Below are 17,579 nucleotides of genomic sequence, written 5' to 3' on the forward strand. Positions count from 1 at the left end.
ATAACACCCTCAAGCATGCCCATGCAGTCCTCTGCAGGCATTACGGGTAATTAAATGCACAGTCAAAGGGTCTTTTCCCTCCTTGAATTTGCCTTTATGAAACAGAGGATGATTTGTTAAGTTTCTAGGAGCTGCTCTTCAAACACTACACTCCCACTTTATTTCCTAACTTTTTACTGAAAACTAATCTTAACACACTAGTTTAGCACTGAAACCTCAATTTCTGCCTGAAAGTTTACAGTTCTATGGTGCCTGATCCATACAAATATTCAATAAACTAGGCAGCCTCTTCAAAGCACCTGAACACCCGTCTCCTACCCCCAGTGAAGCCTTTTCCTTCTTTGCCTCTCCTCTTACATCAATCCTCAATTTTGCCTCCAAATCTCAGGCCCACAGTTTCTGGTGGCTCAAGTCTGACCACATTTCTTCTGGAGGTAGTGCAAAGTTACTCCTAAATCAGCCAAAAATATTCAGCAAAATCAGCAGGAGGTACTTCCTCTTGGAAGTTCCACGGAACACATACTGCTTCAGACATTTTCCAATGTATTCACCAACAGCAAAGGTGACAGAAAACTTGAGAATGTCCTAGGCAGGGCAAGTTACACAAAGGAGATAAGCATTTTGTTTATTATTTTTAGTATTAATTTGATTTTATTGATGACAAAAAGACAGTATACACATGAACGTTTTGAATTCCAAACAAATGAAACTGGTTCTCTACCACTTTTGTGGATTACAAATCAGTCATCAATGATACAATTTAAATAAATACAAAAATACCAATAAAACAAAAGATAAACAATACTTTCAAATTAAATTTTAGCCAAAAAAAAATTATTAATACAAGAAGTACTGTATTTGTTTAGCATTATGCTCACTCTAAGACAACCTAAAACTAGGAAAACACACCCAAGCTACTACATTCTATATAATTGACAACTTCTTCCAAGTAGGTTCTGAGTATAGATTCCCCTTTCTTACATGAAAAATGTTTTAACAGCAGAGGCACACTCCAGAGAAAGAAGACTGGATGTAAAAACACAGCCAGACCTCCCAGCAGCTTCACCTAACAATCTTAATATATCCTTGTAATCCACTTCTGAGAATCTGCATCAACAGTGGCAACAAGACATCCTTTATATTTACAGATGCAGTATAATTCTGAAATACTTTCAATTATCTGATTGTAACTTGAAGCATTTTGAGTACCAGACCTTCAGCAAAGGAATTATTATCACAAGTAAGACTCATTACAAGTTGAAAACACAACACACATTCTTGCAAATAAATCTAACATTTGCAATTTGTGGAACATAAAAATAGTACACACAGCTGTTTATTTTTTTTTCTTATTCATACTTCATTTCTAGGCTCCATTTTTTAACATGAGAGAAGCAATATTCCACAACTACATACAAGTTAAAGCACAATATACATTAGCAAACAAAACCCATCTACTTAAAACATGCAAATTGTGTATTACTGTTCACACCATGTCTGCATTTAGGGTATCTAAATTATTTTTAAAAAGAACAGATACCCAAGATCCTACTTTTCCAACTGTAAGTCAGCCAGAAGTTAGAACCAGTGCTAATTAACATGTAAGTGTCAGTGCCTCTATGCAGCACTACAATGAACCAGCACAGCAAGTGTAAAGTCATCACTCAACATGAGTAATGTTACACAACACAACCTTTGTGTTTTATACTAACAGCCAGCAGTTTGTCTAACTATTGACAAAGAATGTGCCAGGTAAGCTTACACTTTTAAGCAGGAAAATCTTGAAATTCTGAAATATGAAAAAACAGTGTAATATAAATAAAATAATTACATACAATAGTTACAAACCCCACCCCTTTTTTCTAATGATTATATTAACATAATGCTACTGATATTTTAAATAGCATTTACTTGAGAGATTTTATCTTACACATTTTCTGATTTGCTAGTAATGGCCATTTTTCACTTGTACAATGAAAATATTGTAAGATTCAAGAATAATTCACCAGCAGAGAGAGCCTAGTAAAGATCAGCTGGCAATGTCTCACCTCTTATTTATTTGGCTTTCCCAGACACGTCTCTCTTACTGGAGAGAAAAAAAAAAATATCTGTTTTCCCGATAAAGCTTTCAGGTTTACACATTAATTAAACACACTGTAAAATGGAGGATGGGGGGAGTAGGGGGAAAAGGGGACATGTGTTGTTAAATCTTGTTTTCTTGTAGAGATGCATTAGATATGTTGTCTATCATTAGGTTTGCATTCATTTTCTCACTGAAATTCAAACAATGACAGAGCATATAAAGAAAACCTCTAATTGCTTCAGGACTCTTAATACTTTATCTCTGTCCAAACAATTGAGGAATGAGGTGAGGGCAATAAAATAAAACAAACAAATAAATCAGAAAAACAGCTGACCATTTCAGACTAGATACTGAAAACAAGCACCCTTCTAAGATCCACAGTATTACCATCATTTTTCAGTTCTGAAATTTCCTCCTCCCACAAAGGAGAAAAAAAATAAATGGTTCTGAACGTTTCCCTTTAAGATACAAACAGTATTTTGACTTTACAGTGCATTGACTAAGCACCTGGAGAAAAATCCCTCTCTTCATTCTGGTAGATGGGGAGGAAGATGGAGGAGAGATATCAGTGGAACACACACTCAGCACACTGAAAAATCGCAAAATGATGTAACTCAGATACCAAGAGACTCTTAAAAAGGGGCAATGGCATCTGTACATCAAAAGCTAATTGAAAACAACTTAATACATGTCTCTCCCATAAATGGGGATGCAGATTTTTGACTTAATCATTGTAAACAATAAAACTTGTCTCACATGAAAACTCTGGAATCAGAAACAAAGAAAAGAGTATGTCTGGCATCTTAGTTTTTGAACATCCAAAACAGGGAGACACCACTACTGTAAACCAGATATTACTGCAAATAAAGATTACATATACATACAAAAACTCTGACAGCATTCCAACAAAAAGGTTGTTTGGTTTATTTTACTTTGAAGTAGTGCTGTTCTAACCGCAGCCTACTGATTATTCAACTAATTCTTTGACAGTCTTTCCAGACTGTAGAAATCAGCATCACAAGTCTCAGCCAGTGTTTCTGGTAGCAGATTTACTGTGTCACGCCAACTTTACCTTTCTTGTCATCATAGTGCTGAAAAATTTCAAAATCCTCACAGTACTGTCTATCTTTTGTAGGTTTTCTTTCAGTGTTGTAAACTCAGATCTTTTGTTAATGGTATTCCAGCAGCCACTTTACCACACTCCCTTCTTTTCAACTTTTTTATAGCTAATGCAGTGCTTCAAAAAGCTTTTTTGTTTCTCTCTGCCTGACTTCTGTCAGAAAATCACAATTTTCATCATAATTATATTCTGGTTCACAAAGAGAAGCACAGTAACTAGAATCTGGCCACTTCAATTGGAATTCTTTTTTCTGATTAGAGTCTGTCTACTGGAATGGGACAGCACCTGCTGTGAGAGCAGACTGCATGGCCAGCAGCAATTAAGACATCAGACAGATTGCTATCTTCACACAGAACATCCACCTCTAACTTCATTTCAGAGCCATAGTGGATAAAATGAATTATCAGACCTGGCTTATGAAGAAGTTGCTGAAACAGAAGTATAGCTTCCTCACTCCAGTGCTCCCCCATGCCAGGAACTGTATCATGCAAAGAGCAAGAGTGTGCCAAGTGTGGGAAGTACAAGAGACTTTCTGGAACAACTTTAAGTTTATAGATATCAGAATAGGGGATGGACCTCAGAAAGCCATAATCAATAAATGTAAGAGCAACAGATTGGCTTGTAACTTCACTAATTTCTGCCCTGTACCACTCTGCTTCCTGCCCAAATTCAATCAAGCAGCTAGCACCAGGTGTCACAAGTTCCTCTGGAAGAGCTGGCAAGTTGTCAGGAAGGTCAGAGAGCAGCAAGGACAAGTTTCGCATGCAATCAAAGAAGATTTCAAACTGGACGCTGAAGTTTGAAGGATCAGTAACTGCAGTTGCATACCCCGGGTACGTTCTGCCACTACGCAGCAGCATCCACATGACTGAATTTATCTTGAATGACGTATCAAACTCCTTACAGTTTGTATTACTGCATTCCTCTGGTCCCCCAATTGTCCAACAATGACTTAAGAGGCAGTTCAAATACTCCTGAAGCATAACTTGTCCTACTAAAATATCTACCTCCCAGATATCAGATGATTTCAAATACCTCAAAAATAAGATCCTTATTTCACAATCTAGGAGTGCATTTACTAAATGGTCTAAGTGAATTTTCTTCATATTTTTAAAACCAATCCACCTACAAAAAACAGCTTGTTTGGGAATACTTTTAATCTTATCACTGAGCATCTTTGCATTATTTAAGGACACCATCTCACACATGCCATAATCCATGAAAAAAACTAGCATTAACTTTTCCCTGACAAATTTCTTTATCACTTTTGATCGATACCATTTTAAGTTCTTTTCAGATTGTGTAATGCATTCCAGTCCCTGTTCAATGTCATCCACTCTAAGAAAATCACTTCTTCGTGCTTCTTTGTCAAGCATTACATTTAACTCCCGTAGTATTTGCAAATTTTTAAGTAACTGTACATAAAACTCTCCACTCTTTGAAATATTAACTACTTCTGCTGCTTCTACTTGTCCAGAATTTAAAACCTGATGAAGGAGACTTGAGGATTTTATAGAAATATTTTTCATCCCAGCAGCCTTGGTTTTATTTTGGCCACCTAAAATATTCTTAGACTTTAGAGGATTACCATTTTGTTTAGGCTTATTTTCCAAAGAAGATTCCCACGTGCTTTTCAACCTTATAATGCCTATTTTATGCAAAAGGCTGTTAGACAAAGATTCTCCATCACAAATTACATCTATTTCCCATTTTTCTCCATGCTGCTGTAAGAACTTGCAAGCTACTGGCTTGTCACTTACCATTCTTGCAAAATAAGCGGCACTTTCTTTAGTCCAGCTTTCACCAGGAACACTTTTTACACTGCTAAGGAAACAGTGAACACTAAACCTTGGCAGAGTTAAGAACTCTTCTGGAATCCTGCAGATTTTTGACCAACTTACAACTGCAGCATTACCATAGTCAATAAATTCTACCTCATAAGAATTTCCTGATTTCAGAGTTTTAATAACTGCTCTATAGTAAAAACCATCAGCATCGTGCTCTGCAACAATGAGATCCCCTACCATGAGCTCATTTAAGCAATTTTCCTGACCTCTCTTCTCCAAGCTTTCATTTAAATCATCTGCTAGTTTTATTATTAAGTTTTCATCCTCTGCAAAGTGAACATAGAAACTTGATGGACTATTTATGTGAGAAATATAACCTGATACTTTGGTATTCACCTGGATATCACGTTGAGGAAGACTAACTAATGTAGGTATATTTTTATTCCTCCTTTCCTGTTGACCTGTACAATTCTGAGATCCAGAGACAGCATTTTCAGTTATTTTCTTTGAATGTAAAACAGAATAAGAGAGTGAGTGAGAAGTAGGTTGTCCCATCCAAGGTTCCTCTCCATTCTCTGGAAGAGCACCGAAAGTATTTCTAAAACCTTGCTCTTTTCTGTCCTGTAAAGTTTGCTGTTTTGAGAATCCACTACACAGCTTTGATGCGCTACAAGCAGCCTGCTCTTCATCTCCAAAATTCTCACTGGTATCTGCCTGGAAATACTCATCATAGACTTGGCATTTCACTTCAGTTTTCAATTTAAGTACTTCAAGTTCTTTAACACTTACTTTATTAATTTTTTTGTCATCCTCTATGTGACATGTCCCTCCTTTATTACTACTAAATTGTTCCATACGGTTTTCCTGTGCCAACTCTTCCAATACCTTTTCTTTAATTTTCTGACTTACTTTGAGCTGTCCATCGTACAACTCCACAACAATCTTTCCATCTGATTCTCTAGATAAAATTACAGCCTTCAGCAGTTTACCAAGGAATGTTTTCACAAACCACGTAGTAATTCTTGCTGGAAATTCTGCCCCTCTAAGATCTGACAGATAGAATTTAATAGCTTGCATGGGTGTGAATAGTAGGTCAGTGGCAGAATCTGGAATAGGCATCAACTGGTCTCTCTCCACCATACTCCTACTTCCAAAATCCACATAGTCAACCCACAGAAAGGATGTTGATTCCACAGGAAAAGCCAATGCTCTGTAAAACAGACCATCTTCCACATATCTGGCTATACACAGTCGTGTATTGCTATGATAATTTGCATTATGTGACATTTTACTTACGTCACTGACCTTCTTCATCAATGCCTCAAGAGTTTCAGTGTTCCGATTAAGCTGACAATAGAATTTTGAAGGACTGTTTATGTGAGTTATATAAACCTCCTCCTCACTTCCAATTTTTATATTAAAAGACGAATAGCAAAAACTGTACAGAGAACCCAAAGATGAAAGGTTTCTCAGTCCAACATATTCAGACTGGCAGAGACCACATTCTCTGAGCAATTCCTCCACACTACTAAGTGGAGTCTGTAAGTCAACTACATTGCATAAACAGTTGGGGCTCACAAGAACAAGAGCATAAATGGTGCAAGTCAGTGGTCCTCTAGAAGAAGAAATGAAGTCTTCAAACTGTCTAAGCACTTCTTCAGACCAATTAAGTGAGTCAGTCTGTAAGACTACATTTTTAAGACCACATCGAAATGCTTGACTCTCTAGAGTTAGGAAATCTGGAAGAACACCCTGAACATCTTTAAGTGAAACTCTCTCCCGATAACCATAATCTACAAAAACCACATCAACTTCATCCATGGATACCTGCTGCACAACAGTTGCTCTGTACCACTTCCCATCTCTGGGACACTTAACAATACAGGCAACCTGTCCAGTTTTGTATGGACTGGTATGATCTTTATAGTAAGTCTGAATTTGTCCCATTAAGTCATTTAGCTCTGGCAGTTTGCTTTGCAGCTGACATGAAAAATCTGCTGGGGAAAAAATGCAAGAACATACCACTTCATAAACAGCTCCTGGTTTAAACACAAGCTCTTTATAAACTAATTTTTCCTCACGTGCTGATTTATGCATTTTAGAGACAGCACCTTCTCCTAAATGGGATGGCACAACAGATTCTCTAGGCATTGGCAGCACATTTAATGATTTTTCCTTCTGAAGTATGTCTCTATTTCCAGATACCTTATTTTTGCAAATATTACTGGTTTGCTCTGCATTGATTTTTTCTTTTTTACATTTGAAGTAATTCCCATTGTGCCATTTTTTTGCTGCCCTTCGAAGAGGATCTGGTGGCTTTAGCCGATATTCAGCATAACCAGCTTGAACCATACACGTGGCAACGTTTCCTTGCAGGAAACCAGTATGACACTGCACATTAACAATGTACTTGTTGTTTTGTTTTCCAACAACATGAAGCAGCAGTGGTTTGTTCAACACCACATTTTTAAAGAAATCAGTTTCTTTCTTAACCCACACACCATCAACAGGAAATGTGTAAGCAAGGGAACAACACATAGCTAAAGCTGGTAAAGCAGAAAACTCGGGAAGCAACATTTTCACATTGTGACAAGGTATAGTATCTGTATTTCCAAAATCCAAGAAGTAAATCATAATGCTAACACGAAACACTTTTGTGACAATACCCCTGTAGTAACACCCATCCTTGCTATACCGGGCACAGCATAGCAACCCAGGTTCTGGCTTTTTAAGGACCATCTCATCATCTCTACACTGACTGTATGTGCAGGCAATGTTTTTCATCAAGGCCTGAAACTCATTCTGGTATCTACACGTTTGAATCCAAAAGTCAGATGGATTTATGACATATACTACAAAAGCTCCATAAAAAGAGTTCATTTGCATCTCTTCTCTCTTGCAGTAGCTGGAGAAAGAAATATCCCGTTCAGGTAAGCAGGTTTTTTTATCTTTGTTTCCAGAGTAATTCTTAGATGAACTGTTTTTCTCAGGACTCGGTTTGTGGTTTTGTGCAATACTTCTGGGTTTTGTTTCCAAAAGTGAGACATATGGTGTAGCTGTCTCATTCTGGTTTTCTGGATGCTCAGCATTACTTCCAAGATTTTGTTCCTGCAGTGTTATATAATATAAGTGTTCAGTGTTATTGTATAAATCAAAATGGACACATACAGAGGTTTGTCCTATTAAGGCTTGTGTAAGTTCCTTGAGCTGAAGTTTTATTACTGTTTCATCCTGACTACCAAAACAAGACAGCGTACATGGAAATGAAATCATTGGTAACGTCATGAACTCAGCTTTCAGTTTCCGAATACAATTAGGTGGCACAGCTTCGATAATGCCCAAATCCATAAACCAGACCTCCACATGGTCAGAGAGAAGTTGTTTTATCACTCCTCTATGCCACTGTCCATTTTGCCTCTTGGCAGCACAGAGCAGCCCTAAACTATCACAAGATGTGGTATTTTCTCCAACAAGAGCTTCATAGTACAAATGCATAGCTCCTGTCAAACATTCCAGCTCTTTCTGCCATTTCTGTATCTGACAATAAAATTTATTTGGGCTTATTGCACCAGTTATTTTTACATTTTCTTTACTGCCAACAGGTAGACATGGGAAGAGCTGATCTGGAACATGACAAAAATCTGTTGGTTTCTCAGAATTATTTAAGGTAAGTAACTCTCTGAATGGATACTTCTGTTTCAACAATTGTGGCATTCTCTTACAAAGCATTCCTTGGGGCAATGCTCTTAAAGTTTCTATGACAAGACAAAATGAATCTCCATCAATAAATTTACCTAGCTGCAGTTCAAGAACATCAGTAATAATCTTAGGCACTTCTAGAATAAATAGCTGATACGGTGTAACAGCCTTCACATGACCTGTGATCTGTAATCCCACCAGAGATGAAAAATAGTTCATGGCTTTTGGACCCCATCTTTCTCCAAGAGGAAGTATGCTTGCAAAAACACCCAAAACCACCTTTGGAGGCAGCTGAAATAATTTATCACAGGCAGCAGCAAGATGTGTTTCCTCAACAGCCAACACATGTCCAGTGTCTATAAGAAAAGCCTCACAGATATTCCCTTTTTTTCCCAGAACTCTTCCTCTGTGCCATTCTCCTTCTGTGTCTTCCACCAAGCAAGATCCACCAACACAGACATCATCTTTTACTTTGAACACACGCTGTATTTCATTTTGTAGTATGAAATAGTCAAGCTCACATCCTACGTTGCATTGAGCCTGGAACACTATAACCAAGCACTCAGGATGACATTCTACATGAGTTATCTTCAATTTCTTATCTACTGAGTCTGGTGAAGAAGTCAGAGATTCCATCCTGTCTGCAAAGAAAAGGAGTACAATCATCTTGATAATTTTCTGTATTTTTTCTTTGCAACTAATTTCTTATACGACATTTGTTTCCGAAATGGTTTAACAGCATATTAAAATTTTGGCTAAAATGTACATTAAATATTTAAGGAAGTCTTACTTTAGCCAACTGGGATACATTCCACACAATTCCCTTAGCAAAGACACGCTCAGGTAACACACACAAAAAAAAAGGACCTCTGGATTCACTCACGTGCCTACAGACTGGTTTTATCACTTGAGACTAATTTTTAAGCAAAATGTTGCTCCCACAATATCACCAAGGTATTCTAGTCTGTCTCCCTCTCCTTTTAATACAAAGAGGCCCAAGAACTCATCCCCTACTCACTCTGCTTTTTCTGTCTAAATCACTTCTCCAAATTACCTACATTTTATAGCTCCACACGCCACTGTTTGTTTACTCTGTCTGTCCTTAACAATTGTAACAATAAAATATTTAAGGCTCTCATAATTGCACCAACATACTGAGATTATCACGTATGCGCAACATTTCTGCACTGCTCATCAAGTAACAACTGTGCCTGCTATGTTTTGTATGGTCTCAACACTCCCAATTCTGACAGTTTAAATATCTTCAAAACATTCAGGTACTTTTCTGATCTATAATCCAGTCTTGAAGCTCAACTTTCAGTTCAATTCATAAGTCAACAATTCAGTGAATCTGTGACTTCACATAGTTTAAAAACTCTGTGTATGACCATAATTTAATCAAGCAATTCCATTATATGAACTGCTGTTCTATTACAGTAATTTGAGGTAGACAACATCAAATGCAAAGGCAGTGGATAAATACTCAAGGATAGTCTGGACAGAGATAACCTTGATTTATGAATTTGTATATAAAGCTGGAACTTGCAGTTCCAACTACAAGGTTTTAGGGCAAGATCCCCCTTAGCCTGCAAAAAATCTTCAGTGAAATTGTCATGATAGTTTTAATCACAAGCATACATGAGGTAGCTAATGAATATACAACCTGTCTTCAGAAAAAATACTGATCCCTATCATTCTAGTTCACGAAGCAGTACAGCAGAGGGATGGAGGATGCCTAACTTCTAAAAAAAAAAAAAAAACAAAACAAAACAAAAACCAAAAAAAAAAAAAAAATCCAAACCACTGGACTCAAAAAACCTCTCCCAGTAGGGGTATCACAAAGCAGTATCAAACCCAGATCGGACAAATTCCTTATTCAACAAGGCCCCTTTTTAATCACCTTCCCCTGTAACAGAAAGTGACAATCTGGGTGTTTTTAATTAAAGAAAACAGCCTTAAGGAATTGTTTCTGTCTGCCTGGAAGAAACATTTGATCACTACAAAGACTTCAACTTTACAAGGGGCCTGACTGAAACTCTGCTCCCCTTTTTTTCCCCCTTCACTGAAACTATGCCTTACTTGTACTAAGACATAACAAAATAAAGCAATTTGTGCATTAACACTTGTCTGCTATCACAGCCTGAGTAACAGCATCACACTGACACAGCCATATTTCTACAGTTCACAAAATAATTTCTGCTGTTTACTCACCTTTCCACCTTCATTCATAACACATCTTCTAAAGGAAACATGGCCCAGTAATTAACAACTCGGTATCTCTTTATGAGGAAAGATAGTAGAAAAATCATTAGAAAAATACACAAACTAAATTACTGTACTACTTCTCTTACTGAGACCAGCCCCAAGGATTAAGTCTTGGTGTGTTTGTTGACAAGAAGCTCAACATGAGCCAGAACTGGGCACTCGCAGTCCAGGAAACCAAACACAACCTGAGCTGCATCAAAAGCAACTCGGGCATCAGATCCAGGGAGGGGATTCTGCCCCTCTGTCCTGCTGAGACCCCACCTGCAGTGCTGCATCCAGCTCTGGGGTCCACAGCACACGAAGAACATGGACCTGCTGGAGCAAGTCCAGAACCGGCCACAAAAATGCTGGAAGGGCCAGAGCATCTCTCCTATGAAGACTGGCTAAGGGAGCTGGGCTGTTCAGCCTGAAAAAGGGACAGTTCCCTAGAGACTTTATAGCACCTTACAATACCTGCAGGGGCTAAAAAGGGACTTTTTACAAGGGCATGGAACAACAGGAAACGGGGGGGATGTCTTTAATCCGAAAGGGAGTAGATTTAGATTATATATTACAAAGAAGTATTTTATTGTGACGGTGGTAAAGCCACTGGAACAGGTTGCCCAGAGAAGCTGTGGACACCCCATCCCTGGAAGTGTTCAAGGCCAGGCTGTAGGGCACTCTGAGCAGCCTGGTCCAGCAGAAAGTGCCCCAGCCCAGAGCAGAGGGGTTGAAAGTGGATGAACTCTAAAGCTCCTTCCAACACAAACCAATCCGTGATTCTCTAAATCCTCCTCCTGCCTGATAAACACATCCCGGAGAAGTTGCTCATACTTAGCTAAGCTACAATCTTAAGATTACAAAAAACGAAATTACAAAACTGAATTCACCCCCTTGGAAGTACAGCCTGGAAATTCTTTCTTCACTGAAGCTCAAAAAAACCAAAGCAGTCAGATGAACACCACGCAGGCACCTACTACCTGCCTCCTAAGCAAGAGGAGGTACATTTACATTTATATTTGCTTCCAAATCTTCAGCCTTCAAAACGCATACTTCTATCAAGCACCACTAACCTGCAGCAAACTCATGCCGTAACAAAAGAACTATTAAATGCAAACAAACGCAGCACACAAGACAGAGGCCGAGCTACCCGTGCTCCAAAGCAGTGCTCTGAGCGGCGCTGACACCGCACTCACCTGAGAGGAGCCGGGCATGGGCAGGCGAGCACGGGCGGAGGCTGCGGCCGCCAAGGGGGATCGGGGAGCGGAGCCGAGCGGAGCCCGGCGCCCTTCAGCAGCCGCCGCCTCTCCGCCCCTGGGCAGCAGCGCCGAGAGCGACCCGCGGCACCGAGCGCCCAAAATGGCGGCGCGAAGCGCGGCCGGAGCGTGCTGCCCGGGAACGCGCGTGCGCAGCCGCACTGCCCGGGCCTTTGGAGCATCTGGCGTGCGGTTTAGGAGAGCCCGCGGTGACGTCGGGTCCGTGGGTTCGAGTCCCGGTCCCGCGGGTTCGAGTCCCGGTCCCGCCTTCCGGTGGGGCGCGGCGGCCTCGTTCGCTTTCCTTCTGGAGTTGTGATTTCTTTGTTTGTTGTTGTATTTCCTTTGCTCTTGCACGTTGCAGGTGCCGTGTATTTAAGGTGCCACGTGAGATTTGAGAAAAGTGCCCGTGGATTGTAGAAGTTCCTGGAGCTGCCTAAGAGGATTCTAGAGCTCTTGTTCTTTCTTGTTAGCAAAAAGAAATTGTCTAGGCTGAGAAAAGTACATCTTAACAGAGTGCAAAGTGCTGCCCCGCTTATTTTTGCATGCACGTTTTATTTTTTTTTTTTTAATCGGGGCTTGGAGGCGGTGTTGCTTCTTTATTTTGTTTGGGTTTATTTTACAAAGAGTGTAAGATGAGGTGGTCACAAGAAAACTTGATATGAAGTATACTCCTATAAATGCCAACGTGATGGTATGTCTATAACTAATTGCACTCTAGAAAGAGCTCCACTGTGTATAATAATTTCTAAAGGTTTAATCTTCAATTTTTGCATTGTTTTCCCAAAATGCCACTGTTTCTGTACCACAGCTACACTTTGCAAAGTTAAGAGAGAGAAAAGCTGGGTTTGCAATACTTGAAGATGTAATAAGCCCCAAAGACAGCTATTATATTAAAGTCTGTATAATGTATGGTTAAAGTGGTATTGTAGCTACTTGGATTAACCCTCATATTTACAGGAGCTCTTAATTTGAGTTTGTGGGTAAACCATCATGTTTATCAGGGTCAAGTGTTTGTAAGAGCTACTCACAACAAATGTCATAGAGGTCCATTATTGATGGAACTTCAATTTCATGTTTCTGGATAAAATGTCTAGTTTATCTACGTAGTTTTGCTTGATGCCAAATGATCAGATTTTACATGAACAGCCTAGTTAGTCAGAGCTGGTCTTCTTTAGTACCATGTTTAGAGAGGGAAGATAAAACCAGATCTTTGAAAGAAGTTAGGTTAAGATTGGAACCTCAGACTTAAATCTAGAGCCCAAGGTTCTATATCATGTTAGCATTCTCTGCACTGTGAAGGGAAACTGTTCCCTAAGACTGGGTAGTTTGGGTTACTAGATAAGGAACAGTCTAGAACTTCAGAACACAAAATACTACAACAGGCTGTGGTATGGTTATGTTTTTCCTGGCAATTGAGGCTGAAGTCAGTCAGAGCGCTGCCACTGCTTTTGTAAAGGCAGAGACACCTACATTCTTTTCCTACTTAAATTACAGTGGTGATGGCAGCTGTGATACAGTGACCTTCTGGTTAGAGCACTCAGAAATGTAGTCTTGCAGCTTGAGCTGGTTTTAAAAATGTGCACTATTTCCCTGCAGTGTTCCTTAACCATGGGCAGCTACTCATGGTGGAGTGTCAGATCTTCCCCTGGTCTCTCTGACCTGCCCCAGCTAGCTGAGGGTCAGAGAGATAGGGGATTTTTTAACCGGCATGGACAAAGGCAAAAGATTAGAGGAGGCTCTCCTTCCCAGGATGATCCAAGTTTATTGTCCTGAAGAGTTCCAGGGAGAAGAGAGAGAGCATGGGAAACGTGGGGTATTTTCAACCCCAACTCAGAGGCAGAGGAATCCCGGGTCACAGCCACTCAGGGCTGGCCAGGGGAAAGGGAGGGGTTAAGGGAAGGGGACAACCACAATACAAACCGAGAGGGGAAACAGAGCAAACCATCCTCAGTGCAACACAAAACCATAAACGTGCATTACAGCTCCCCCTTTTTTGTTTAATAAGTTAGGAGAAAGGTATCGGTTTCATTCTGATTCAGAATATGGCAATATTGGATAAAGTTCATCACTGGGATGAGTGGGAGGTAGGTTTTTTCTAAAAGGAAAAAGCAAACATTTTTAAAGCATATTAAAGGTTGGTGTCCTTGTTAGAGGTAAAACCAAATTCCAAGGAGATGTTTTCTTCCTGGCAGCGTCTTCGTTTTGAAGCAATTGAAACTTGCTTCTCGTCCCCTTCTGCTGGAGCTGGATGTTTGGGGACAAAAGGTTTCACCCACTTCTGGGGAATCCACCAAGGGCCTGAGGGGGTGGATACATATGCATAACTACGTCCCCAGGTAACAAGCTCATAGGGACCTTTGGTTTCCCAAGTTTCTGGGTCCCTAATCAAAACTGGTGGACAGTGGGATAGTTTGAATTGATTACCACTGTTAAAGTGATGAACCACAGGTAGACTCATATTTTCAAAAGAACAGTTTAGAAAATTGATAGTAAACATGGCGTTGCAGAGCTTCTGCTGTGGAGACATCCACACAGTTGACCTGCTCTGTCTAGACAGGACCTGTTTGAGCATCTGGTGGGCACGCTCGATCACACCTTGGCCTGTGGGGGAGTGGGGGAATGCCAGTTTTATGTTCCACTCCCCACTGCTGGACAAACTCTAGGAACTCCTTGGATGTGTACGCTGGGCCATTGTCCGTTTTGATTTCTCTAGGGATCCCCAGCACTGAAAAGGCTTGCACTAGATGTTTTTTGGCATGCACAGCCCTTTCTCCTGCGTGGGCAGAGGCATAAACTTCACCTGAATAAGTATCAATGCTTACATGTACGTATTTGAGGCGACCAAACCTGGGAATGTGTGTGATGTCTGTCTGCCACACCTCACAGCTGCCAAGGCCTCGGGGGTTAACCCCTACACCCAGCGAAGGCATGGCCTGGAGCTGGCAGCTGGGACAGGTGGCCACAATGGCTCGAGCCTGACTCTGTGTTAGCTGGAACTGACAGATCAGACCTGGCACATTTTGATGGTACTGCTGGTGGCTCAGCTTTGCCTGTTGGAAATTGTCAGGGAGGCGTGCTTTCTCAGCTGGGGCAGCAAGGGAGTCTGCCTTATGATTCCCTTCTGCAATTTCACCTGGCAGATCGGTGTGTGACCTTACATGCATCACATAGAACGGGTGTTCTCTATACAAAACTAAATAGATTAGTCTGGAGAGCAACCTGAAGAGCTGCTCGTTCACAATGTCCTTGAGAACTGTCTGCTCTGCTCTGGATACCACCCCACTATATAGGCTGAGTCGGTTACCAAGTTAATTGGCTCCAAGAACTTCTCAAAGGCTCTCACAGCTGTGGCCAGTTCTGCTATCTGGGGTGAGCCCTCTACAAACTCAACCTCAGCTTCCCAATTTTGAGTTTGTGGATTTCTCAAAATTGCCTGGCTAGCTCAGTCAGTAGAGCATGGGACTCTTACTCCTCAGGGTCATGGGTTTGAGCCCCATGTTGGGCACCAACTTGTCAGAGTTCCCCTGGTCTCTCTGACCTGCCCCAGCTAGCTGAGGGTCAGAGAGATAGGGGATTTTTTATCCGGCATGGACAAAGGCAAAAGATTAGAGGAGGCTCTCCTTCCCAGGATGATCCAAGTTTATTGTCCTGAAGAGTTCCAGGGAGAAGAGAGAGAGCATGGGAAACGCGGGGTATTTTCAACCCCAACTCAGAGGCAGAGGAATCCCAGGTCACAGCCACTCAGGGCTGGCCAGGGGAAAGGGAGGGGTTAAGGGAAGGGGACAACCACAATACAAACCGAGGGGGAAAACAGAACAAACCATCCTCAGTGCAACACAAAACCATAAATGTGCATTACAACAGTGGAGCACAGTGTGTCCTGCTTGCCTGAGGTTGTGCTGGGATGTAGGATGGGGATGTGGGGGGAAGGAAGAAGAGATATTGTAACAAGAAAATCTGTCAGGGACAATGGAATGCCAGAGCTTTTTCTGAAAGGAAAGAAGATCTATTTTGCTAGTTATGAGTTTATTCCAAAATTTATTTGAAATTTACATAACAACAGCCAGAAAAATAATATGTCTTTTCTGACACTAAAGCAGGGGCAGGGGTGCTGTTGGATACATTTTGCTCACGAGTTGTATGTTTTCCCTCCCCCCTGCCCCCACGCTGATACCCACATTGAAGAGTGTGTGTAAAACAGATCTCAGAATTGAGGTCCTTCAATAACATTTGAGCCATGAAGAGTCACTGTAAGTCATTGGAAGCAATCAGGAAGCATATAATAGCCCAAAGCAGAAATCAGTGTTGCAGTATTCCAGAACATCCTTATCAAATACTTCAGAAAACTTGCAAAACTTACTCAGTGTTTATATTTGCATTGCAGATGTTTTCAAATGCTGCTGAAACTACACAATCCACATTGATTAGTACTAGATCTCGGAAGGGTTTCCCAACATTATGTACTATTAAAATAATATGGCTAACTCTGAGTTTTCATATTTTTAACTGTCTTGAACTTTAAAATTTTTGTGTTGTTGTTATTCCCAATATTTTCCTTCCATGTCATTATTGTGAAGAACTCATTAAATATTTTTGCTGTTTTAGCCAATGTGGAAGGCTAACAAACTCTAGTAAGTTTTGTATTTCATTGATAAAAATAAAATACAATGGAAAAATATTTTTTTTCATGTGAGGCTTTACTCTCTTAATAAATCTTGACTAAGACAAACACCAAAAGAGAACCTCATGTTGTTCTTTGAATATATCAAACTACTGAACAAGATGTGTTCCAAAATATATCTGTGTCCACTCAGAAGTGCTTTCTTATCAGGAAAGTTCTGCTATGACTCTGTATATACTTTAAAATGGCTAATGAAAACCTAAAATTAAAAATGTCTTCTGTGCTGACGGGGGGATGAAGTGTAATATAAAGAGTGTAAAAGTTTACTTCAGAGTATCATAAATGAAGCTCTGCTGCCAGCTGCCTGCCAGGAGATAGAATATAGTGGTGTGTGAGTGAGCACCTTGTTGAACTCACGTATCTGATGAGCATTCTTGCTAACTTCCAACATTTAGGAAAAAAGGTTTTGAGGGCAGGGAACATAAGGCAAAGCTACTATTTGTTGTAAAAACTGAGGGATGTACTGAAAAATAGTACCCAAAGGATGGGTTTAGGATAATGTGGACATTCATCACCTAGTCTAAGCGCCTGCAGACTTCTTAAACTGTGCTTGGTAGGTGGTAAATATGTGTTTGCTTTGATTTGAGCAGTAGAAAAATGGCAGGTAAAGGTTGCAATCTGTAGAATACCATGTAAAAGGAGGAGAGGCATTATCAGCATCTTCTCTTCTGTTGGGAGTTTTGTTTTAAAAATGAGTCTTACTGAATTC

At 40.3% G+C, this 17,579-nt stretch overlaps 1 protein-coding gene and 1 non-coding gene across 2 annotated transcripts; one reads left to right on the forward strand and one right to left on the reverse strand.

Annotated features, from left to right (window-relative positions):
* Positions 1–3,457: 3,457 nt before the first annotated feature.
* Positions 3,458–9,337, reverse strand: TDRD15 (tudor domain containing 15). The gene has a single exon (XM_062488441.1). It carries the CDS (start codon positions 9,323–9,325, stop codon positions 3,458–3,460), a length of 5,868 nt encoding a protein of 1,955 aa, XP_062344425.1. The 5' UTR covers positions 9,326–9,337.
* Positions 9,338–15,620: 6,283 nt separating this feature from the next.
* Positions 15,621–15,694, forward strand: TRNAK-CUU (transfer RNA lysine (anticodon CUU)). Its single transcript has one exon. It is a non-coding gene; the product is annotated as a tRNA-Lys (tRNA).
* Positions 15,695–17,579: the final 1,885 nt, after the last annotated feature.

This window comes from Cinclus cinclus, chromosome 3 (assembly GCF_963662255.1).
Source record: "Cinclus cinclus chromosome 3, bCinCin1.1, whole genome shotgun sequence".
Classification (NCBI taxonomy): Eukaryota; Metazoa; Chordata; class Aves; order Passeriformes; family Cinclidae; genus Cinclus; species Cinclus cinclus.

What these genes read in the sequence shown, in the direction of transcription:
- TDRD15 (XM_062488441.1), bottom strand. Translation starts at nt 9,325, where the DNA reads ATGGAATCTCTGACTTCTTCACCAGACTCAGTAGATAAGAAATTGAAG.